This window comes from Zalophus californianus, chromosome 4 (assembly GCF_009762305.2).
Source record: "Zalophus californianus isolate mZalCal1 chromosome 4, mZalCal1.pri.v2, whole genome shotgun sequence".
Taxonomy (NCBI): Eukaryota; Metazoa; Chordata; class Mammalia; order Carnivora; family Otariidae; genus Zalophus; species Zalophus californianus.
Genome location: NC_045598.1, coordinates 14470145 through 14495059, shown reverse-complemented (window position 1 = coordinate 14495059; position 24915 = coordinate 14470145). Strand labels below are relative to the sequence as shown.

Sequence of the window (24915 nt, the reverse complement as noted above, 5' to 3'; positions counted from 1 at the left end):
CAATGCATAACTCCAAAATCACCTGTCATACGGAGAGCAAGTTTCCCTGAAGCAAAATTCTAGTATCAAGTCAATACAGTGGGGCACACAAGGGGGGAAATAACTGGTAATACCTGGAAAATAAATTTAAAAATAACCTGCTGATCAGCCTAATCATCGGCTTCCCACCTGCAGAGTGTTTTACTAAGCCACTTTTTAACACGTATTTTTAGGAGGAAATCTTTCATTTGCACCCAAAACCCAGAAAGGAAACAGGCCCCAAACCTGAACTGCCCAATACAGCAGCCACGGGCCACACGTAGCCATTTAAATTAAAAGTAACTAAAATTAAATAAAAGTTAAACTTCAGTTCCTTACTCTCACTTAGCCACGCGCGTCAAGTACACACTATACTGGATGGCACGGACCCTGGACGGTGCTGTTTCAACGTCACAAAGACCAAGTTACTCACAGCTTTCTGAGAAAGTACAGCAAATAGATAAAGAAGATAAGAAAATACCCAAACACATGGAAAACTGGAATGCTGGAAACGGTATCTGGCACATATCTGTCAATATGTATTGAAATCATTTTAAATAAAAGTAACTTGTGAAAACAGTAAGACTCTCTATCTTGTTTTCCATCTTCTGAGTCACAGAATTAAACCCAGGTCAAGTAAAAAAAATTCTAATTTATCACCAGTTGATGGATGCTAGCCATCTACGTATATCCATTAGAAAACTCAGTTATTTCTCTCTCTATTCTACTTCAGTTAACATTTTGGTTTTATAAGGGATTCTTCTTTCGAAAAGAATAAAGTCTTCCCTGACACTCTCCATCCCTCCAAGACCAGCTTAGGTTGGCCTTTCCCTGTGTCCCCCCAGTGCCTTGTACTCCCCGACACTAGCACATATAATTATACCAGTTTCCTCATCTGTCTCCCCTCTGCCCCCCTCGACTCCAGATTATCTTTCTCCCCAAGGCAGGGCTAGGGCCTTGTAAAACATGCCCGCATGCAGAAAGTGACAGATGACAGTATAATCACTACCTGTGCCTTGATGAAAAATAAACATTTGGAAAATCACCAATACAACCATTCTGAAAGCATATAAATATCAATCATGGACTTACTATTTCTTTTCCCCTGGTTCATCTGAAGCATGGCAATTATTGCAGATTCAATATTATAATTTTCAGCTTCCAGGTTCTGGACTATCAAATTAAAATCCTATCCAAGAAACAAAGGAACACTTCAAGACTGGGTATACTCTTCTACCTACCTCTATGTCAACAACCTGATATACAAGAAGCGGTAATGGTGAGAGTTAGGGCATGGTTTCAAGATCTTTTCCATTTAGAAAATGTCTTAATTTTCAATAAGGCTGGTTACCTGAAATAACCATTTAAGATAAATGAATTCCTTTATACAACTGCACTTTTACTAGTGTAAATGCTAGTCAGAAAAACAAAAACAAAAAACCCACACGCTTCCTTAGGATTTTGAGCAGTACTGGGTAGTCTAGCAAACAAGAGAAAAATGAATAAATAACTCTCATTAGGTCTTCTCACTCAATCTAATGAACCACAAACATCACGAACCTTGTTTGGCCCATCAGGTGTGGGCATCCTAGACTGGGCCTACGAAACTGGCAGGTAAACTCGGCCCTGCAATGCTTGCTCATGCACCGTTATTACCACAGGACAGAAATACTCACTGAACATCCAGTTGCATTGCCAACTTTCTGGACAGCATCTTCTACTTCATCTCTCAGGTCATCCTCAAAGTCAACGCTCTTCGTCTTGATCTTTTCCCTTTTATTTGATGCATCTTGATGAAGCATCTGAAACTAAAGGAAATATAAAGAGTAATAATCATGGAACACACAAATTAGGTTCAGAATCTTCAACACAGGAAGACATTCTAATCTCAAAATCATTCATATATATATGGGGGAAAGATTCCAGAAGCAATCTTAAGGGAACAGCACTGACTAGGCTAAATTTCATCAAAGACACGGAGATTCCAGAACCACAACAGAAGTCCTAAAAAGAAAGGCCCAAGATATAGGATAAACTGTTCAGTAAGAATGGCATGAGAGCTCCTGCATAGTTCCCAGATACCAACATTCTGGCAATGAACGCTTCTGTCTTGGACAGCACATATTTGTCTCAGTTGATTTCTGGAGCTGGGAGCATAGTCACAGAAGCCTCCCTGATGAGCTTCCGCAGCAGGACAAGTTGTCTTGAAGAAACATTCATATATATATCCCTTATCTGGGTCCCGAGGCCCTGTCTGATCATCAGCAAGCTTTGGTGTGCTGAAGTTCCCGTCCCAGCTGGACAGTCACAGATGAGCGTGACTCATCTAACCTCATCTGACCTCACCTAACCACGTGCATACCACCACATGCAAGGAAACCTGGCAATCCAAATCCTAAAAACACAAAGAGCAGTTCACTTGGTATCCACGAGGACTTTCAGACCTAAACTTTTTTCAGAATAGCTAAAATCATCCCTTTATGGCTGCTCAATCACCTTCTCTCTTCACTTCCTACTAACACAGGGAGATGGGAAATAGGCAAAGACAAATTCCTACTTATTTGCATGTAAAAGCATAAGTGGAATCCAGCAGTGTGCAATCCATTCCTTACAATACAAAGGGATCTATTATAAAATTATACCCAAACAACTTGGCAACGTGTATCAAGTCTTTAAAATGTATCCAAAGGAAATAAATATCAAATAATGTCAACTATGGAAAGGATTTATGTAAAAGTGCTCACAACACTACTAATAGTGGTGAGTAACTGGAAACCTGAAGGTTTCACAGTGTATGTATGATTGAATAACCATGGTAAATCCATACAATGATGCTTCATTTCCACTAAAGGAGCTCAATAAACATGTTCACTACCATTATTACTTAACAATGTTTTGGAGGTAATGGCCAACGCAATTAGCCCTCCCCCCCCAAAAAGATAGAAGTATGAAATTGAAAAGGAAGAAGAAAGATTACCACTATTTGCAGATGATATAATTCTATACCTGGGAAAAAAAAAAAAACGAGAGAACCAAAAAACTACCACAGACAAAAAGAATTCTGGCAAATCATATACTTACAAGAATCTAGTACCCAAAATATATAAAGACCTCTTATAATTCAACAAGAAAAGCATAAATACCACAGTTAAAACATAGGCAAAGGACTTGAGCAGACATTTCTCCAAAGACATACAAATGGCCAACAAACACATGAAAAGATGCTCAACATCATTAATCACTACAGAAATGAAAATCAAAACCATGAGATAGCATTTCATACCTAGTAAGATGGCCATAATTTAAAAGAGAAAGAAGGAAAGATAACAAGTGTTGGTAAGAGTGTGGAGAAAGTGAACCCTGAATGCACTGCTGAGAGCATGGCCAGAGGGCGCAGCTGCTGTGGAAAGAGTGTGGCCGTTCCTCAGGAAGTCGGACCAAGCGATTCTACTCCTGGGTATGTATCTAAAAGACTGAAGACAGGGACTCAAATACTATACACAAATATTCACAGCAGCACTATTCACAAGGCTGTAAAGTGGAAATAACCCAAAAGCCTATCAACAGATGAAGGGGTAAGTGAATGGGCTCTATCCACATGATGGAATATTATTCAGTCTTAGGCGTGAAGTATGGACACCTGCCACAACACGGACAAACCTTGAAAACATGATGCTAAGTGACAAAAGCCGGTCACAAAAGCCCACATACAGTATGACCCCACTTACATAAAAAGTCCAGAACCAGTAAATCCACACAGACATAAAGCAGATTGGTGGTGGCCGAGGGAGAAAAGGAATGGGGAATGACTGCTCCATGGGCACGTGGTTTCCTTTTGGGGTGAGGAAAATGTTTTGGAACTGGATGGAGGAAGGAGCTGCACAGCTTTGTGGGTGTATCAGTGGCACTAAATTGTACATTTCAAAATGGTTAATTTGGGGGCGCCTGGGTGGCTCAGCTGGTTAAGGGTCCAACTCTTGATCTCAGCTCAGGTCTTGATCTCAGGATCCTGAGTTCAAGCCCTGCATTGGGCTCCGTGCTGGGTATGGAGCCTACTTAGCCTACTTAAAAAAAAAAAAAAAAAAAAAACTTTAAAATGGTTAATTTTATGTTACATGAATTTTACCTGAACTTTAAAAAAAGACAAAATTCTGCAGGATAGCTAGGTGTGCACATAATTAACATTGTGTTAACAAGTCTCATATATACAAATGACAACCAGCTAGGAAATATAAAGAAAAGAAATATCCTTTCCTTACAATAGAAACAAAAACACAAAACACCTAAGAATAAACTCTGCAAAAAATGGGCAAGATCTACATGCAGGAAATGCTCCTGAGGATCACCAAAAAAGTCAATTAAACAGAAAAGAAAAAAAAAAAGCTTATCAGATTCTTGGCCAGAAAGACTCAATGCCATAAAGATATCACTTTTTCCTGAAGTTAATCTATTCATTTAATGAGATCCGATAAAAAGAAAATCAAGAGGACTTCTTTTTAACTTGACAACCTTATTCTAATATTCATACATAAAACAAAAAAATCAAGAATATGCAGGAAATTATAAAGAAAGAAAAGTAATAAGTGAAAATTCTACCAGATTTTAAAATATACTCTTAATCAAAACAACGAACACATTAACGCATGAACAGAGAAACCAGTGAAATAGAACCAACATCTAGAAATAGACCCAAATACATACAGGAATTTTATATGCCAAACAAGTGGCATTTTAAACCAGTGGAGAAGAGATACATAATAAATAAATGGTTTGGGTACAACTAGGTAACCACAAGGAAGAATATAAAGTTGGATCCATACTCTCACACATTTATAGGAATATAAATTCCAAAGAGAGACAAGATTTAATTTTCTTTGAAAAAATGAAACCACAAAAGTGCTAAAATAAAGTATGGGAGAATTCTTTTTAACCTCAGATATGAAAGACCTTCCTAATTATGACCCAAAACCCAGAAGACATGTAAAAAAACTTGATAAACTTAACCTCATAAAAATCTAAAACTCCACCACAGCAAAGACTGTTGGGGAAAGAATAAAGACAAATGGACAGACTGCGAAAAAAAACTGCCAGATCCCACCACCAACAGGGGCTAATTTCCCTAATATGTAAAGGCTCCCGAAAAATCACTAAAAAAAAAAAAAAAAAAATGGGCAAAGAAAATGAATACAGCTCACAAAAAAAGGAAATACAAGTAGGTCGTAAACCCAGGAAAAGATGCATGAACTCACTACTAAGAGAACCACAAATTAAAACTGTTAAGAAAACAATTTTTCCCACGGCACTGACAAAGGTTGGAGAATGTGGGCGCCACGCCGAGCCAGCAACAACGCAGGAAGACACACGTGCCTAGAGCAGGAGTGCAAACCAGTGAAGCCTCAGAGACAGCAGTTTGGCAATACCTGTCACGATTGTAAACACACATGTCCTTTGATGCAGGAAGGACTTTCTAGGAATCTATCCCACAGATGCACTCACACAAGTGTGAGATGTATATATAAGGCACCACATGTTGTTTCTAAGAGCAAAAGCATGAAAAGCGCCTCAAAGGCCAGCAGAGAGACTGGTCAAACACACTACAGTGCATCCACCAGGCAGAACACTACGTGGCCTTATGGACCGCTGTGAGTGAGACTCCAAGCTGGGAACAACATGAAAAGCACAGTACGAAACAGTGTGCGCAGGATGCTACACCGGGGGCAGAGTGGGTAAATACAGCAAAAGCGGAATACACACAGCACGCACACACACACACACACACACTTGCTTGATGTGGGAAATACCTCAAGGAGATTTTATGACACACCGATAATACTGGTTGCATTCAGGCAGGGGAACAGGTTGGAAGAGCAATTTCACTTTATTTTTTAAAATTACAAAGAAAGCTTGTAATAAAGTGAGAACAGGCTCATTAAATAATGTTAACTGAACAAAGCGGGAAACACTGCTAGATAAGCACCAAAACAGTAACAAAAATTGCATCCGTGTGGTTGACTTTGTACACTTTTTATTTTCTTCCCTTTTTCTATACTTTCCAAACTTCAGATAAGAAGCACGGATTAATTTTAAAACACAGAAATAATTTCAGAATTTTATATAAATTCTATTCACGTAATCACAGTCATCAGCTATTAGGAAGAGCAAAAGAATGACAAGCAATTTTATCTATTGCTCTCACTGAGGCTAAAAAAAAAAAAAAACTAAAAATCAAGCCCACAGATTCTTTTTTTTTTTTTTACGATTTTATTTATTTGACAGAGAGACACAGCGAGAGAGGGAACACAAGGAGGGGGAGTGGGAGAGGGAGAAGCAGACTTCCCGCGGAGCAGGGAGCCCGATGCGGGGCTCGATCCCAGGACCCTGGGATCATGACCTGAGCCAAAGGCAGACACTTAACGACTGAGCCACCCAGGCGTCCCAAGCCCACAGATTCTTAAAGACAACTTTCCATAAAAACATCACTGGTTTTGGGAGTGCCTGCATGGCTCAGTCGGTTGAGTGTCCGACTCTTGGTTTCAGCTCAGGTTGTGATCTCAGGGTCAAAGGATCGAGCCCCAGGTCAGGCTCCACACTCAGCGCAGAGTCTGCTTTAGATTCTCTCTCCCTCTGCCCCTCCCCAACACTCATGCTCTCACTCTCTCTCTCTCTCTCTCAAATACATAAATAAAATCTTTTTCTTAAAAAAAAAAAAAAATCACTGGTTTTTAGCTCCAGGGCATACATACAGCTCTTGACCCAGTCCCTCCAGGACTGAGAACAAAGAAGAAACAGGGGCCTCACTCACATCCGTCTGGAGGTGTGCGGGGGCTTCTGAGTTGTCATTGAGCCTCCGAACGCTGTCATAGTGCTCTCCACACCGATATGCGATGTGTAACTCCCTCACACTGCTCTTCTCCGTGCCACGAATCTGCAGCAAAAGAAGGGGAGACAGATGCCAGAGAGGATCTGGATGGTGTCAACTGCGGGAAGGAGACGTCCCCTGGGTTGTCCAGGAAGCCCAGTCAGCAGACACAAATTTGGGATGGGCCTGGATGTGCCAGAGGGCTGGGCCAGAAGAATAGGTATCTGACAAGTATCTGCTGCAATGAGAGATTTGGTGCTACACACCTGGACTCTGGGCCCTGTGTTTTTAGCCTCTGATTTAATTTGTGGGAAAAAAATAAAGGAAAAGGAAAGACTTTCTCTAAAAGAAATGCTTAGGCAACTTCTGAATTCTCTTTCTCCCACCCATGTTATGTAGGCTTCAATATGCTTAACATGTAACTATATGGAAATCTATTCACATGAAAAAACATAGTCAAAAGCTGGAGCAGATTTACGAGGAAGTTAAAGCAGCTTACGTTTCAGAGGCATCTGCACCCCTCAGCCCCTCCATGCACAGGCCCTTTCCGGGGTGGAAGGCCCAGGGGCAGAGACAGATTTGTTCAGCTTGAAGCTCAAACAACCTGGGGCCCTCTTTGAGAAAAAGAATACAAAATTACAATATTAAATTGCTAGAACCCCTCCCAAGACCTTGAAAGGGGACTATAAAAATGAGGGACCGGACATTCATGCTTTATTAGCTTCACAGTAAATCCACCCATCGTTAAAAATAGCATTTTCCATCAACCGCATACTAAGGAACATTAACAAGAACAAACTCAAAAATAGCCCAGTTATACCAATTTCAAAACAAAATGAGATACATTCAAGCAGTACTACCACGGTGCCCAACGCTGAAGGCACTGCTCCCAAGGCAGTCTATGTGAATGGTACCCACAGAGCACAGCCTGACAAGAATGGTGTTCCCTGGAGCCGTGCCATACAGAAGCCCTAAGGGCTGGCCTGGGTATGCCCCCAAGAAACCACCACCTCCACAGAAACTCCTAAGTAATTCTGAATCTGTCCCTGAAAAAGCCCAGCAACTATTTCTTTGTTAAAACTCCAAAACATCAGCACCTCCTTCTTGTTTTTACTGAAAGTCATAGGTAGTAAGATACTGCCATTAATTCAAACTGGTCTAAAACACAGCAAAACCCATGGAACAAGCAGGAACCACACAAGTCTAGAGGTCAGAACCATGGAAATTTCCTCCAGGTGGAAAACTTAGGTCTCAAAATACAGAGAGTCTGGTTTTGACCCATAATAGAGCAAATACCATTTATCTCCCAGGAAGAGTAGTAGAAAAGGAAACTAGTTGATTAGAATCTTTGAATGACATTATCCCTAAAGCATGTGCATATTTAAATAGTACTCTATACACATAATGAATAGGAAAAAATAACTGGAGTAGTCACCAAATTGTTAACTGTGATGTTCACGGGGAAAGAGATGACAGAGGACTTTCATTTTCTACCCTACGCATGTCTACACTGTTCACAGAAGCACATACTCCATTTGTAACCAGGAAAAAAAAAATACAGGTTTCAGGATCTCCATGCTGTGAGTACAAGTCTACTCATTCATTATTCATGCAAGAGCTCTTACCCCAGACAGTAGCAACCAATGCAGTTTCAATTCTTAAATTTTATAAGATGTTTCAAAAGGGAGTGGGAAGATGGAGGACATCCAGTGCATAGTTTCATTATATAGCAAATACATTTATTTTAAAAACATATATGTTCAGTGTTTAGCAATCCATAAAAAAAAACACTACAGAAATGTATTTACAGGGGCGCCTGGGTGGCTCAGGCAGTTAAGTGACTGCCTTCAGCTCAGGTCATGATCCTGGAGTCCCGGGATCGAGTCCGATATCGGGCTCCCTGCTCAGCAGAGAGTCTGCTTTTCCCTCTGACCCTCCCCACTCTCATGCTCTCTCTCTCTCTCTCATTCTCTCAAATAAATAAAATCTTAAAAAAAAAAAATCTGCAAAAAAAATTCTAACTATGCAGAATTATCTTCCACAACTACCTAGATAATCAAAAAACTTTAAAAACAGTTATCAGGGCGCTTGGGTGGCACAGTCAGTTAAGCCCGCGACTCTTGATTTCAGCTCAGGTCATAATCTCAGGGTCGTGGAATCGAGCCTCTGCACTCAGTGCGGAGTCTGCTTGTGCCTCTCCCTCTGCTCCTCCCCTCCACACACACATTCATACTCTCTCTTTCTCTCTCAAATAAATAAATAAAATCTGTAAAAAAACAGTTATCAGTGGAGGAAAAGGCAGGCTGTAGTTACTAAGTTGGCACGGAGTATTTTCCTTCAAGAATAGGGTCATAATGCTATATATTCAAATGATCTTGATGACTTCTGCTAAACAGTAAAACTTTAATGACAACAAACTGGGACAACAGAAGCAGTAATCAGTATTCTTGGCCCTAAGACCATCCCTACAAAGAGAGAGTCTCAGAAAATATGAGCGCATTCCCTGGTGTCTGTCCACCTGACAAGAATGCCCCAAAACACAACACATACAGTCACTGTCCCCTCCTGTCCCTGCACCTTGCACCAACCCATGAGTATCTCATTTATTCTGTTGTAAGAGAATTTCGTTAAAGGATATTATGACAGACGCAGAAGACTATATACTTCCATTTATAGGACATTCTGAAAAGGGAAAACTGTAAGAGATAAATGATATTAGCGGTTACAAGAAGCGAGGGATGCGGAGATGGAGTTGTGACTGCAGAGGGGCATGAGGTGACTTTTTGGAGTCATGGAAATAGTCTGTATGTTGACGGTGGTGGTAGTGACATGACTGTGTTTGTCAAAACACACAGAAGTATACATTAGAGAAGGGTGAATTTTGCTCTATGTAAATTGTCTCTATAAACTTTATTTTTAATGAGCAAAGGCTAGAAATAAACAACTTACAAAGGAATATATATGTGCAGGTGGTATATTTAAAAAATGAGGAAAAAAGGTCATCATTGCCTTTATGAAAATAATAATAGAGATGTAAGTGTGTGTACACATGCACATGGATGCATCTTCATGTGCGCAGATGTGCTTCAAAACACAGTGGTATGAAACCACTGTGATACGTCTCTTTCCAGCTTCAACTAACGGCATACGAATGCCGGGGATACACACTCACATGTTAACAGTAATAATCTCTGAGTGATGTGACTCTAGGTGATTTTTATTTGCTTTTATGGGCTTTTCTGAACTTTCAAATTTTTCTAGCATGTCTTAGCTAATTAAAAAAACTTAGAAATGGGGAAGTGATGGGAGGAAGAGAGGACTAATAGAAATCCTATGCACAGCTTCAGGAGCTGAGTCACAACAAGAAAAGCAGCACTGTGAATGGAAGGACGAAGGGTAAGAGGGGTGGCAGCCTAGAGACTCCCCCCCCCGCCCCGACCTGTGGCTTTCCATACTCCAGAATGTTTGGTTTGATGGACTGTTCAGGGAAGATGAGGTTAATTTAGGATACCAACGGTAAAGAAGGGCGAAAACAGGTGAATGGACAGGTACTTCATGACAGGGGTCTGGGGACCATCCTGAACATGTGTCATAAAATCTTATTTGCCATAGAAAAAGCACTAAAACCATTCTGTGTGGCTGGGCAGAGCACAGAACAGAGCTTGACCACCCTAGGCCATGAAATACATTTTGCTGTTCAGAACACACTTTTTAGCAATGCTTACTAAGTGCATTTGGTTTTTGTCACCCTCCACGTAAAAAAAAAAAAAAAAAACATACACATGGGATAGGCACACCCCCAACCAGAATTTGTAGGCACTAATCCTCTAAATTCCCACTTTACTATTTTCTACAGTGTTATCTAAAGTATTTCCATGTTAGGCTCTCTGCCCTCAAATAACCCAGTTATCTGACTGCTAAATAATATATATATTTTTTAGTTTTTATTTAAAGTCAAGTTAGTTAACAAACAGTGTAATATTAGATTCAGGTGTACAATTTAGTGATTGAACACTTCTGCAGGATACCCAGTAGTCATCACAAGTGCCCTCCTGCATCACCATCACCTTGCTAAATAATAAATAATACTGTTAACCTTCTAAAGCTCTCTTGACTTATACTTCAGACTCCCTATGTACATAGCACAGGGTTTAATTCCAAGCCACCAGCAGCTTCCCGTCTGTGGGTAGGCCTGCAGTCCAAGTGACCCTGTATGGTTCAAAATCACCATCTCCAGACACCCCCAGTGCTAATTTATAAATAAGAGCTTAAGATAAGTCCCTCAGTAGGTGACCTACCTGCCACAAAGGGGCATTAAGTTGATGAATCACCACATTCAATTGATGATTTCTTGCAAAGGCTACGATTGCATCATTACCAGCAAAGGTGCCAGGCTTTGCCAAACTGGCCACTGCACAGAAACAGGAGAGAAAGAAAAATGAACTCTTTAGAATGGAAAAATCCAAGGGCAAACATGCTTTGGTATTTGCTTAGTTCCAAATGATAAGAAACAGAAGGACATATCTGAGAAGTCCATTAGCTGTCAGAACTAGGAATTCAGTTGGTTGAACAGTATGTCGACTGCTACTCAGAAGAGTACCAATCATTCATAAAGGAGTCATTTTCTCCTTCATTAAATACTGACTGCTTCCTATATGCCTAACTCTGTAAGAGACTGGACGATAACCAGAGTAACCTTCAGTTTGCATTAATGAGTGTTATTAGGTGTTAAACACAGCTCTACTCACTTCTGTGTTATTACTTTTAATCCTCAAAACTCCCTGAAAGAGATATCATCATGCAACACCATCTTATAGATAAGGAACCCAAGGCACAGAGTAGTTTATAACTGTGCCCAAGGTCACAGAGCTAGTACACAGCAGAGCTGAGATTGCATCCCAGGCAGCCTGACTCCAAGATCCGGCTCTTGGCCACTCCATTACACAGCCGGTCACAGTTTGAGTTCAAGGAGTCTACAACCAGTGGGGGGCAAACAACAAGAAAACAGGCACTACTGATGCATAAGTGCTTCAGGAAAGGGATGTACAATAAAGAACTTGGCCTTTGGTCCCTGGTTCCTGGGTAATAACCTCTAAACCCCTGAAATTTCCCAGGTGAAAGGATGATGAGCCCCTTGGCCGCACTTGACAGTTTATGCTAATGAGGTGACGCATGATGGGCCTCTCTGGCCACGTGATGTTAGAAGACCTGGGGAATTGGGAGCTGGATACTGAGTGTAACCACTTAGGCAATCAATCAATAATATCTACATAATAAAGCCCCAATAATCCAAACACAGAAGCCTGTGAGCTCCCTGGCTGACAATATTCTGTGATTGTGTAACCTTCCCAGACTCTACCCCTTGGCTAATTTTGATCCATATCCTTTTCTTGTAATAAATTATAGCTGTGAGTATAACAACCTTCAGTGAGTTCTGAGTCCTAACAAATTATCGAAACTGAGAGTGGTTCTGGGAAACCCCCAATCTGCAGTTTGTATCAGAAGAGAGTCTTGTGGAAGACTGTGACCTCAAACCCTGTCGTTTGGCTGACTCTGTGGTCCCAGATCGGGACCACAACTCAGTCTGGTAGTGGGAGGGGGAAGTAAGGTGTATCAGACAAGCTTCTCAGCTGAGACAACTGCACTGACTCCCAAAGGGTGAGCAGGAGACAGACAGAAGAAGAACGATGACATTCCAAGCAGAGGTGAGAGAGTGGATGAGCTTGCGCACTGCACAGTATGGCAGGAACTCGGGACAGCTGAGAGCTGGGGGGAGGGGACGGTAGAGAAGTAACAAGAGCTGAAGAGTTTAGACTTTATCCTCAGGTCCCTGGGGAGCTGCCAACAGGTTTTAGATAGGGGAAAAAGGTCTTAGATGTGCATTTAAATCACCACTCTGGCTGCAACGTGAAAGACACACTCAAGGGGTCAGGAGGCGATCGAATCAGTCCAAAAAGTATCGAAGGAATCTAAGCAAATGGCCACCGAGACTTGATTTTATGAGGGAGGAGCAGTGAAAGAAAAAAGCATTAAGGTAGAAGTGACAAGACTTAAAAAAAGACTGGGCATGAGGAGAGAGGGGGAGAAGGCACTGAGCATATTCAGGTCTCTGTATAGTTGGAGAAGCCAGAGTCTAAAGGAAAGGAACAATCCTAAACAACACAGCCGTACACCAGAGTAACTAGGCCCTAAAGAGTTAAGTGAGCCATTTATTTATTCACTTAACAAATGTCTTCCGAGTGCCTACCACATGCCAGGCAGTGCCACCTTGGGGAACAACCCCAGTCCTTGCCCTCAAGAATCTCATGGTGTAAAAAGGCAGACAGGCATTAAAAACACATTAACTAGAAGAGTGATAAATGTAGTAAGTCTAGTCTTCCAGTGACCTGCAAATGGAATGTGGAGACGTCTCATGAGGTTTCCTTTCATTCCACTATGGCAGTCAGAGCCACCTCTCACACCTCTGATGCTCAATTTCTTACAGAGCACCAACCAACCATCAGGCAAACACAGTGGCATTTCAAAAACACACCCTCCAGGGGCGCCTGGGTGGCTCAGTCGTTAAGCGTCTGCCTTCGGCTCAGGTCATGATTCCAGGTCCTGGGATCGAGCCCCACATCAGGCTCCCTGCTCGGCGGGAAGCCTGCTTCTCCCTTTCCCACTCCCACTGCTTCTGTTCCCTCTCTCACTGTGTCTCTGTCAAATAAAAAAAATAAAATCTCTAAAAAAAAAAAAACACACACCCTCCTGTCGTACATCTACAGGGACCATCACGCTAGCGACTGCAGGCTTGAGTCCCTTGTCCTGCCACACCCCCAAATCGACCACATGACCTCCACTGCAGCTATTCACAGCAGAATCTCCAGTCACAAACTGAAAACTCTCTTCATCCAAAATGATATTTTAATTGGACAAATGACACAATTCATTTTATATAGCGCTAAACTACAAAACTTGCCCCATAGACCCACACTTGTAAACAGCTGACCATCTAGTAACTTGGTATCTGCTAGACAAAAAGTGAGCCAGGGAGAGGAACCATCAGAACTCAGTGACTGGTGTCAACTACTCATGGGGGGAGGGATGGTTTGCTGCTGTGTCCCTTTGCTGCTGGCGCCTAATGAATGAGTCCTTTCCTGGTGGGAATGAGTCCTTTCCTAGTGAGGAATGAGAAAGGCTTTGGGGTCATGAATAGTCTCCTCCCAAAGGTCTTCCTCCTGCTGCCCCCTATCTTGATGGAGGGTGTAAGGATACAGCTCCCTAGCCATTCTCCAGAACCCTCAGAATCACCTCTGTCCCCTCCTCCCCTCCTCCAATGAGGCCTGTCAATTATAATACCAAACGGTGTCTTGGTCCCATTGCCCCCAGTAGCTGGCGGAGACCCTCTTATTGTTTCATCCGGCCAATGTGGAGAGCCTTCTAACTCATCCTCCACCTCAGTCTCTGTCCGTCCATTCTTGACATGGTTTCCAGAATTAGTTCTCTACAACCCAGAAAGATTCTGTCTCTTTCTTAATAAGGGTATTATGTGAGCCCTGTGATGAAAACGTTAGTTGCAAAATACAAATGGATCAACACCTCGTTTAGTAGATCCTTAAAAGTTTATTTACTTACTTACTTATTTATCTTTAGATTGTATTTATTTATGTGAGAGGGAGAGAGCGAGCACGAACAGGGGAAGAGACAGAGGGAGAAGCAGACACCCTGCTGAGCCGGGATTCCCCGATGCAGGGCAGGGCTCTATCTCATAACCCTGAGATCACAACCTGAGCTGAAGGCAGATACTTAACCGACTGAGCCATCCAGGTGCCCCGAACCTTAAAGTTTAAAAGCTCAAATGTACTAGGGCTCCTGGGTGGTTCGGTCAGTTAAGCGTCCAACTCCTGATTTCAGCTCAGGTCATGATCTCGGGGTCCTGGGATGGAGCCCTGTGTCAGGCTCTGCACTCAGCAGGGAATCTGCTTCTCCCTCTCCCTCTGCTCCTCAGGAAAAAAAGCTCATTATGTACTTTCTTACTAGAGTTGAGCTAATTTAAATCACTAACTGACTTGCCTCAAAGAAAAGTGGTTGTGTTTGGGTTTCTGGTGAGGAATTAAAATGACTACTGCTTTTTCCGATTATAAAAGCAATACGTGGTCATTTTGAAAATCAGAAAAATACACAGAAGATCATTTAAAATTGTCATAGTCCCACCATCCCCAGATGGCTGACATTTATTAAAAACTTATTTAGTTGTATTATCTAATTTAATCTTTACCAAAAACCCTATATATTGGTGTTATTATACCTCCAAGTTGTTGAAAGTAAGTGGTTTCTGAAAAATAAGCAGAGCCAAGAATTACCAACCATAAAATGTTAGTACCTACCCACTTTTCCTAGTGTGTTTCTGTGTGTGTATACCTTTCAAAACGAAGATCAGTCTATATATATTTTTTATAGGCTCCTTCTACCCCCCCACTGAATAAGAAGTCATAAATAGCTTTTCAGGTTAATTAACATCATCATTTTTATTAAGGGTACAGACACCTAAACCTATTGATTCCCAACTGCCTAGCTCGCTGCCTATTACAGAGCAGACAAATATTTGTTGAATAAATGAATGAATGCCATAATTTATGTAATCAAACCCCTGACTGAGAGGGTGGGGAATGCTGATGGATTTAATTACCCAATGCATTACTCCTGGAGGATCCAGTGTCCCACGGTGAACCTACCATGTTTCTCAAAAGGAATGTCATCTTCTACAAAGGGTTCAAAATCTTCCCGCTGCTTTATCATGTAATCCACTGTCTCTTGTCGGTGCTTGAGATGATTTCGTGAGTGTCCCTCCAACTGATCACCAAGTGCTCTGAACAGGCAATTGCTATCAAAACAAAAATGTTGGTCAAGACCTTTTAAAAATGAACTTAGTTCATCTGAAACAATGATGCTTCGTGCTAGGTCACCCATGGAAATTGTTCCTGTTGAGATAAAGCCTCAACTCTGACAGTCCAGGATTCTTCCCAAACACTGTGGGGAGAGAGCACTAGGGCAGGCATTCAACCACATCACCTTCTTGAGAGGCAACAAACTGGGATCTCATTCCCCACTTAGCAGCTGGCTGACTCAGGAAAGACAATAAACTCCCCAGGCCTCAGCTGCTTCAATGGAGGTGGTGATACGGTAACCACCTGAAGACAGGGTCCAGACATTATAGGCCATTCCACACCTAAGGACTATGACTTCCAGAGCACCTTCCAAAGTAATAAATCGTATCTACTGCCTCTTTTCTGAAACCAGCTCCGCTACAGCTGCCCAGCTAACTAATCATTCATCTAACAAAGAGTACCCAAAAGATAGCAATTTGTCAAGCTCCTAATACAAGCAATTGAACTCTACATCCTGTTTGAGTCCTACAAACGTAGTGGAGAAGACCGTGAGCAGGAAAGCCCGTGTACAACACACAGTTGCGCTATGCAATGACACTCTCCCTCCTTGGCTCCCCTCCTCCCACCCACGGAGCCGCAATGCCATTGTTATTCCTGCCAAATGGAAACTTTAAACACCATTTTTTGTTTCTCAAATTAAAATGCTATTAATAAACTTTAAGAGCTATCTTTCCTTGGAAACCCCTCAAAGGCTTCTAAAATTCCAAACTGTATGTATCACAAACACAAAGCCCAGACACATGGAAACTGAAACAAGAAAAACACCATCCAGTATCCTTCAAACTAAGGCAATAAGCCATTCTGAAGCCCAACAGTTGCCCAGTTTCACACCAAACTGTTCACTCTCCCAAATGAAGAATAAACTCATTGCAAAATATAAACTCATCACTTCCAGAACTTCAGACCTAAATGTGCAGGAGAAAGAGGTTTTTTGTTTCCAACTCAGAAAAGTGAGTTTTCAACAGAAAGTTATGGAGAAGGCAGAAATCTCTTCAAACATATAAGGATGTATGCTTTTTTTTTTGCAAAGGGGAAGGACAATTTAAAGAATGCAGATTCTATAAACTAGAAACCAAGAAACTATGCATCAGTTTGGGGCAAGATTCTAGAACCAACTGGAATACCACATTTCTATACACCACAATGAGGTGTCTTTTGCTGAAATATAACAATAGCCATCTTTTTTCACCCACAGGAAAAAAAAAGTAAGCTAATGGGTAAGATGGTCTCAATTTTAAGCTTTTCTCTCAAACTTCATTAAAGCCTTAGTACCTGCCACCACTAGTCAGTCTACTCTTGAATCTAGTTTAAGAGGTGTGATTTGGGGGTGCCTGGGTGGCTCAGCCGGTTGCGCACCCGACTCTTGATGTCGGCTGAGGTCATGATCTCAGGGTCGTGGGATCAAGCCCCACGTTGGGCTCTGTGCTCAGCACAGAGTCTGCTTGTCCCTCCTCCCTACCCCTGTTTGTGGGCACACGTGCTCTCTCGCTCTCCCTCTCTCTCTAAAATAAATAAAATCTTTAAAAAAAAAAAAGAGGTATGATTTAGCACAAAATTATGTATTTAGTTATTTTACATTAAATTCATGATATTCTGCAGAAAGTAATATGCTTTCTAAGAACTTTCAGTAACACGGGCAAATGCTCTCCATATAAGCCAAAAAACAGGGATGAAACTATGTGTGCTGCATGAACTTGACCATGTCCATCTCCCCCATATATACAGACATGAAACACACACAAATGTATGCAAACACTGAAACCATCACTTACATAGCTCTTACGATGTGCCACAGACTGTTCTAAACACTTTAGATGTATTAGATGTGTTTAGTCCTTACAACTCTATGGGACAGGTCCTATTACTATCCTCCTTGGGTAACTTACCCACGGTCACAAAACCAGTAGATGGTGGGCCCAGGAGTCAAACCCAGGCACCAAAAGGTTAGCCGTAGTTATCCCTAGATAGTGGAATTAGGAGTAACTGTTAAACGTATTTTAATACATTTGTCTATGTTTACCAAACTCTCCTTGAGCTTACTAAAAATAAGTAGGCAAAATGAAAAATCAAGATAGACAAATCACTTTCTTTTCTGACGGAGTAACAAGAGAGTGACACAGGAAAAGTGAACACTACACCCTTAGCGTATGGGGCAGCCTCAGGGAGGCGAGCAAGAACACTCGTGATACCCACGAGAACAATGCGACCAGTGCCCAAAGGCCCTCTAGGGGATCCCAACTGTTTCCTGAGCCCACACCCCCACCCAGTACACTACAGCAAGGCTTCTCAACACCCATACTATTGACATTTGGGGATGATTCTTTGCGGTGGGGGCTGTCCAGCACACCGTAGGATGTTTAGGAGCATCCTCAGCCTCTACCTACTAGATGCCAGTGGCACCCCCACCGCCTCCCTCCCTGTCAGTTGGGACAAGCAAAGCTGTCTCCAGACATCGCCAAATGTTCCCTGGGGGCGTCAAAATCATCTCCACGTGAGAACCACTGCACTATCAGGATATATGTAAGGTCTTGCATTTGAGTTCACAAAAATAAGCAATTACGTTAAGTAGTGTGTAAGAGTTCTGGGTGCTCGATAATAGTTTAGGAGGAGACAATACTGTAACAGCCACTGAAAGAACTAATGGCCCCCGAGGCTGCAATCATAGTAGTTAATAGGCAGAAAGGGCGGGTTGGGGGTGGGGGAGGGACAGGTCTTGTCCTCTTTGAGGTCAGACCACAGCTAGAGTACTAAGTATGATTCTGGTTACCTCATTTCAAGAGAGACATGTTCAGATGAGAAGTAGCTTTAAACTATATAAATGAAGAACATGAACAACTAGTGCTTAGCCTAAAGCGGGCTCAGGAGGACATGAGAGCTACCTCCAACTATGTGTCATGGTGAAAGGGATGCTGTATTTGTACAAGGGAGCTCCAGAGACACAGATTAGGGCAAATGAAAGGAAATTTTAGCTCTATGGAAACAGGTTATAAACTAAAGATCTTGGAAATTTCTATCTACTGGCAATCCTCAGTAATTGTCTACATATGTGCTGTACACAATGGTAGCCAATAGCCACGTGTGACTACTGAGCACATGAAATGTAGTTAATCGAAACTGAGGCGTGTTGTTAAGGGTAAGATACTGGATTTTGAATGGTATTTTAAAGACGTAACATATCTCATTAAAAATGTTTATATTGAAGGGCACCCAGGTGGGTCAGTCGTTAAGCGTCTGCCTTCGGCTCAGGTCAGGATCCCAGGGCCCTGGGATCAAGCCCCGCATTGGGCTCCCTGCTCTGTGGTAAGCCTGCTTCTCCCTCTCCCACTCCCCCTGCTTGTGTTCCCTCTCTCGCTGTGTCTGTCTCTGTCAAATAAATAAATAAAATCTTAAAAAGTTTATATTGATTATATGTCAAAATGATAATATTTTAACACATAGTGACATATGTATTAAAATTAGTTTTACCTGTTTCTTTTTACTTTTTTAATGTGGCTAATGGAAAAATTTTAAATTACATATTGGCTCCTGTTTTATTTCTATTGGACCAGCACTGGTCTAGATCACTGATTCTCAAAGTGTGATCCCTAACAACTTGAAAACTTGTCTGGAATGAAAATTCTCAGGCCTCACCCCAGGCCTACTGAGTCAAACATTCTGGAGTTAAAGCGCAGCAACCTGGGTCCTCCAAGTGGTTCCCCTGCATTCTAAAGTTTGAGAAACACTAGCCTAGAATATAGACTCTAACTCAGTGGTTTGTGATTATGGCTGCACGTGAGAATCACCCGTGGACATTTTAAAGGTTATCAGTAACCGGGTCCCACTGCCTAAGATTCTGGTATAGCTGATCTAGAAGAGGCCCAGACACTGTATTTTTTCCAAAGTTCCCTAAGTGTGCCAGCAAGGTTAAAAACCACTGAGCTAGATGCAGAGCTGCTATACACGGGATGCAGGTACTAATGGATAATTACAAAAGGCGATGTGTGAATACCCTTCCATCACTAAAATCCTAGGATTCTAAAAGCAAAATAAAAATTAAAAAACAAATTAGGGCGCCTGGGTGGCTCAGTTGGTTAAGCGACTGCCTTCGGCTCAGGTCATGATCCTGGAGTCCAGGGATCGAGTCCCGCATCAGGCTCCCTGCTCAGCAGGGAGTCTGCTTCTCCCTCTGACCCTCCCCCCTCTCACGCTCTATCTCATTCTCTCTCAAATAAATAAAATCTTTAAAAAAAAATTAACGTATTTAGCACAGAGATAAATGTTAAAATTAGTGATTCTTTAATGTTTTAATTGTAGAACACTACTAATAATGTAATTGAGGGCAACATTTAGTAAGATGCAACTAGATACAGTTCAGACAAATGCTAATATTGTACTGCCTAATCCAATTAGAGATTCTTTTCACACTATAGCCAATCATGTTTTTAAGGACAATACCAAGGTTAAAATATTTCTTTCTTGTTTTGAAATTGAATCTAATTTATTGTGGGTCCACCCTCCAGACAACATGACAAATACAAGGCGGCCCATGATGCAAGACAAAACCCCATAAGTATCTCCGTGATTAATCTATGCTAAATTGACTCAACTCACATAAAGGCTACATTAGAAGGTACCAGCTAATTCATCCCCAGGCGCCCAGAGGTTCCAGGATGCTACAAGTACCACAGCGCCTACAATGAATATGCCTCCATAGCGAGATGCTATGTCAGGCTGCTCAATATTGTAATCAGACCAGAATGCAAAGACAGAAGAGTGGAGGCTGTCAACTTTTCAATATTACCATAACTTTATTACATTTCACCAAGAGTACTCAATAAATATTAATAAAGAATCTGTTGATACCTACTAAGCCATCACATACACAGGGAACACCATCTACTGCCTGCCCATCATATCCAAAAGCGCCACAATACTAGAGGGCTGACCCACAGCCCATCTCATGGTCCCCAGGGAAAGAATGTGTGAACAGAAAGGAGTGAGCCTCATGGAACCCACACAGAAGGAATTATCATTATCATTTTATCTAACATTGTCTCAAGAATCAAGAATAGGGACCTGGGAAGGGAGAGACATAAACATTCCAGTCAAGCTGGCCTCTGGCCCCTGCAGCCCCTCTGCCTGTGTTCTACCCTTGTACCCTGATACTCCTGTGTCCAAAACAACTCATCTCTCTCTCAAAAATAATGTGCTCCTGTGCCTTTACATATATTATATTACTCCTCAGCCTAGAATGTTCTCTTGACATATTCCTATTGACCCAGTCTGAGTACGACCTCCTCTGAGAGGCATCTGGTACAGTGTAAGTTTCACTGAAAACTGGCTGAGTGAATAAGGCCTCCCTGATCGCTTCAGGGAGTGCTGGCCACTGCCTTCTCAATAGTACTATAATCAGTCACTGTTAAAAATATACCAAACTGACTAATGAGGTAATGTATGGTGATTAACATAACAACAAAAAATTTAAAGGAAAAAAAATTTCACACATAAATGAAAAAGGAAAAAAATATATATATACCAAACTGTACTTTATTTATATCATCCATTCTCAAAGTGGGGCCCAATTTGGGGGGAGAGGAAGGTAGCTCTGAGACCCTCTCAGGGTATTCCTGAGTTCAAAACTAAGATGTTACTTACCTTTTGCACTCTTACTCTCTCACAAGTATACAGTGATTTCCAGAGCCTACCTGATCCATAAGGTTATCACTCTGACAGTTAATGGAATGTGTGTTTGTGTATTCTTGTGTTTCTAATTTTTGTTTTACTTTCAAATACAGTAAATATTGATAGCTATAACCCACATAAACAAAAGCTCTTTGGAGTTCTCAGTAATTTTTTTTTAAAGATTTTATCTATTTATTCATGAGAGACAGAGAGAGAGAGAGAAGCAGAGGGAGAAGCAGGCTCCCCACTGAGCAGGGAGCGTGATGCAGGACTCGATCCCAGGACCCTGGGATCATGACCTGAGCCGAAGGCAGACGCTTAACCATCTGAGCCACCCAGGCGCCCACTCAGTAATTTTTAGTAGTGTAAAGGAGTCCCTAGGTCAAAATGTTTGAGCTCCCTTGTTCATTTATCTCTTACTAGGCTGTGAACTCCTTAAGTATCTTAGTCATCAATGGATTCCCAGCTCTTGCTCAATCAATGTTTGCTGAATTAACTAAAGTTATGTTCTCTTGGGGGCAAAGTGGAGTAGAGGTAGTACCCCCAAAGTTTCCCATAGCATTACAAAAGCTCCCTCAAGATTTTACAGTTCCCTGTGCTACAATTCCTGCTCAGAAGCAAACTTCTGTTGAGTACTTCAGTTTCCTGGACACCGTGACATTGAGAATACCATGTGCAGTATAACAGATACAGCAATTCAGTCATTTGCAAGGAACAGCTCCACCTCAATCCCAGTGTAAAATATTCAACTGTAAAGTATTCTAATTTATATAGCAATGTCTTGTGCTTGTAAGTTTGATTAGGATAAGTAAGGCCCAGAATAGTTAATAAACTATAGTTGACGAAATCAAAGTACTAGGCTAAAAGCAAGACACAGCAAAGCAAGTCTTTAATGGTGACTTAGTGACTCCACTAAGAAAACGTCCCTTTGAGAGGCTCTGCTGAGGGTGTACTTGGCCTCCATGATATTTTTATCATTCATTCATAGAACAAAAATGCACTGAATGCCCTCTATGTACTAGGCACTATGCTAGGTGATGGTGAGTAAAACGTAACCAAGCTGTAAAGCCAAGTGTCTAAGCACTGAACATATGTAGGAAAAGATGGGAAAGATAAATTAGCGCCAGTTCATAAACAGTCTCGATCAATAAGCTACAATGTAATGTGAAATCCAAAAAAAACACTTTCTTCCCTCTTTTCCGTGCTTAGTAAGGCAATTCTATATGGTCTTTAACTTCATCTTATTCCTCCCTCTGCCCTTTCTGAGCCCTCAAATGAAGGGAAGAACAGCATCCAGGCTGTTATTAACACTGTCTCCAGAGTGACACACCCTGGCAACCAGACTCCCCCTGACCTACCCCTGCAATGAGGATGCTAAATGTTCTCCTTCCCTCTCCTCTTTATGCTTCTGTCATCTATGCTTCTGGATCCATATCCCCTTCCCTTTCCCCATTTTCTCCCTCCCACCCCACTTATTTAGCTCGTGTTCCCCAAAAAAGCTGGCCCTGGATTCCAGTCTAAGCCCCAAGCAAGCTCGGATAAGCATCAGAGGAGAAACTGAGGCCCACAGAAGTCAGAACTAGAGAAGTTACCTTCGGTTCAGTAAACAACAGGCCCTCAAAGACCTAATTTCCCAAGTGTGAAAGGAGGACAACACCCAACAGTAAGAACTCGAAAGGGACAGAGTGTTACACTGAGTGGGGCTTCGCCTCTTTCTCCTTGTCTCAGCGTCATTCTGACTGCCCTACGTGCTGTCCTGCTCTTCGAGGGCCGGGCTCCATCTCATTCCTCCGGGTCTCAGCTTAAATGTCACTTTTCAGAGAGGCCTTCTGGGCACCGATCTAAATGAGACCTGCTTCAGTGCTGTCTCTTAGGACCACTTCATAGTTTCCTCGCGGCCTCTTGCCACCATTAGGACAATTCGGGATCACTCGAGCGTCGCGAGGGGAGGAACCCCCACCCCCCCCCACCCCCGGCACTGGAAAGCGGTGGCGCTCGGCGCCGCCTGAATGAATGAGTGGACGAGAGCGGGCGTCGCTCGCCATGCCCCGCGCGTCCCCCGGCACCACCGCCCGCGCTCCCCGGCCCGCCTCACCCGTCCCCCGGCACCTCCCGCAGCTTCAGCCCCAGGGCCTGCAGCTGGTTGGCGAAGCTGACGAACTCCTCCTCGCAGCCGCCGCCGCCGCCGGACTCTGGCCGGTTCCGCCGCTCCTTGGCCAGGGCCCGGCGCGCCGCCCGCTCGTCGCGCTTGCGCTCGGCCTCGGCTTTCCGGCTGCCGCTTCCCGGCCGGCCCTTGGCCGCCTGCTTTCGGGACATGGCCGCGATGCGCGGCCCGCAGCTGCAAGAGGATCCCCCGGCGGCCGTCTCAGGTGCCAGGAAGGCGAAGCGGCGCGGGCTACGGAGCCCGGCGACGGCGACGCGGCCACCGCGCCTGCGCGGGGGCCGGGCCCCCGGGTCACGTGACGGGCCCCGTGCCCTCCTCGCGGCTCTGTTGGCAGGCACCATAGAGAGCTCGCCTGGGGGAGCCAGAGGGGCACCCGCCTTTGTGGGCTCGGCTCTTCCCCCCGGCGGTGGGTGGTGCCTTGAGTGAGGAGCGGGTGGCAGCCAAGAACGAGGCAGGGAAAGATCGAGGCGAGAAACGGAGGAAGATTGAAAAGTGGGAGACCAGAGCAGCGACAAAAGTAAGGAAAGAGAGGAAACCAAAAACTTTCAACTCTACTTATGAGCCTACAGTTGGGGTAGGCCCGTTTACATGGCTCAGTCGTGTTTAATTATCCGCATATTACGGGAAACTGGATCTGAGAGGTTAAGGAATTTCAAGAAGATCACACCGCAAAGAAGCAGAGCTTTGCCCTGGTTCCAAAGCCCATACGCTTTGTTTATTTAATCCTTCTCTTCTCTTCCATTTTCACAACTCAAGGGAGAGATTGCCCTTGTCCAAAACGTCTGGGAACTCCGGGAATCTGGATTCCAATCTAGGGAGACCCACCTAGGTTTGCCTTGAATTAAGGGTTCCCTGGGACGCAGGGCTTGCAGTTTTAAAACCGAGACAGTCCTGGGTAAACCAGGATCGTTAAACACTCTAATGCACACCCACATATTCTGGAACTTAACCCCATCTGTAACCCCCTGTCTCCTGCAATAATCCCTTTGTTAAAAGGCAAACTGAGGCGCATCAACATTTTCGAGGGTTTATTTTGAATATACATCATTAGAATGGAGCAGTGCCAGACCAAAGGTGGTTGGGGGGCCCTCCTCTAACAGGAGCTAGGGGAGAGGATTTTATAGAGAAGACAGGAAACTAAGCAAGGAAATTATTTGATTGGCTGTAGCGTGAGCCATTGATTTATTTGGGAAAACCTATTTGTGCTTGGTTCTTAAGTTTCATTTTCTGGGATTTGAGTGCATTGACTCTGGCTTAGGTTTTGGTTCGCTTATATAGTTACAAGG

General features: G+C 42.9%; 1 protein-coding gene across 2 annotated transcripts in view; it reads right to left on the bottom strand.

Moving 5' to 3' along the window:
• The window catches only part of OTUD3 (OTU deubiquitinase 3), a 30416-nt gene extending 6541 nt beyond the window's left edge, over nt 1-23875 (bottom strand). Inside the window, exons 1-6 of one of the 2 annotated variants that reach the window (XM_027572924.2) lie at nt 23561-23875; nt 15592-15740; nt 11176-11288; nt 6821-6943; nt 1695-1826; nt 1111-1207 (exon numbers count right to left, since the gene is read on the bottom strand). In XM_027572924.2, the coding sequence (XP_027428725.1) occupies nt 1111-1207; nt 1695-1826; nt 6821-6943; nt 11176-11288; nt 15592-15740; nt 23561-23781 (835 nt within the window). In that variant the 5' untranslated portion in view covers nt 23782-23875. The remainder of the gene's footprint in view (nt 1-1110; nt 1208-1694; nt 1827-6820; nt 6944-11175; nt 11289-15591; nt 15741-23560) is intronic. The other variant, XM_027572925.2, reaches the window with a different exon arrangement.
• Between the last annotated feature and the right edge of the window lie 1040 nt (nt 23876-24915).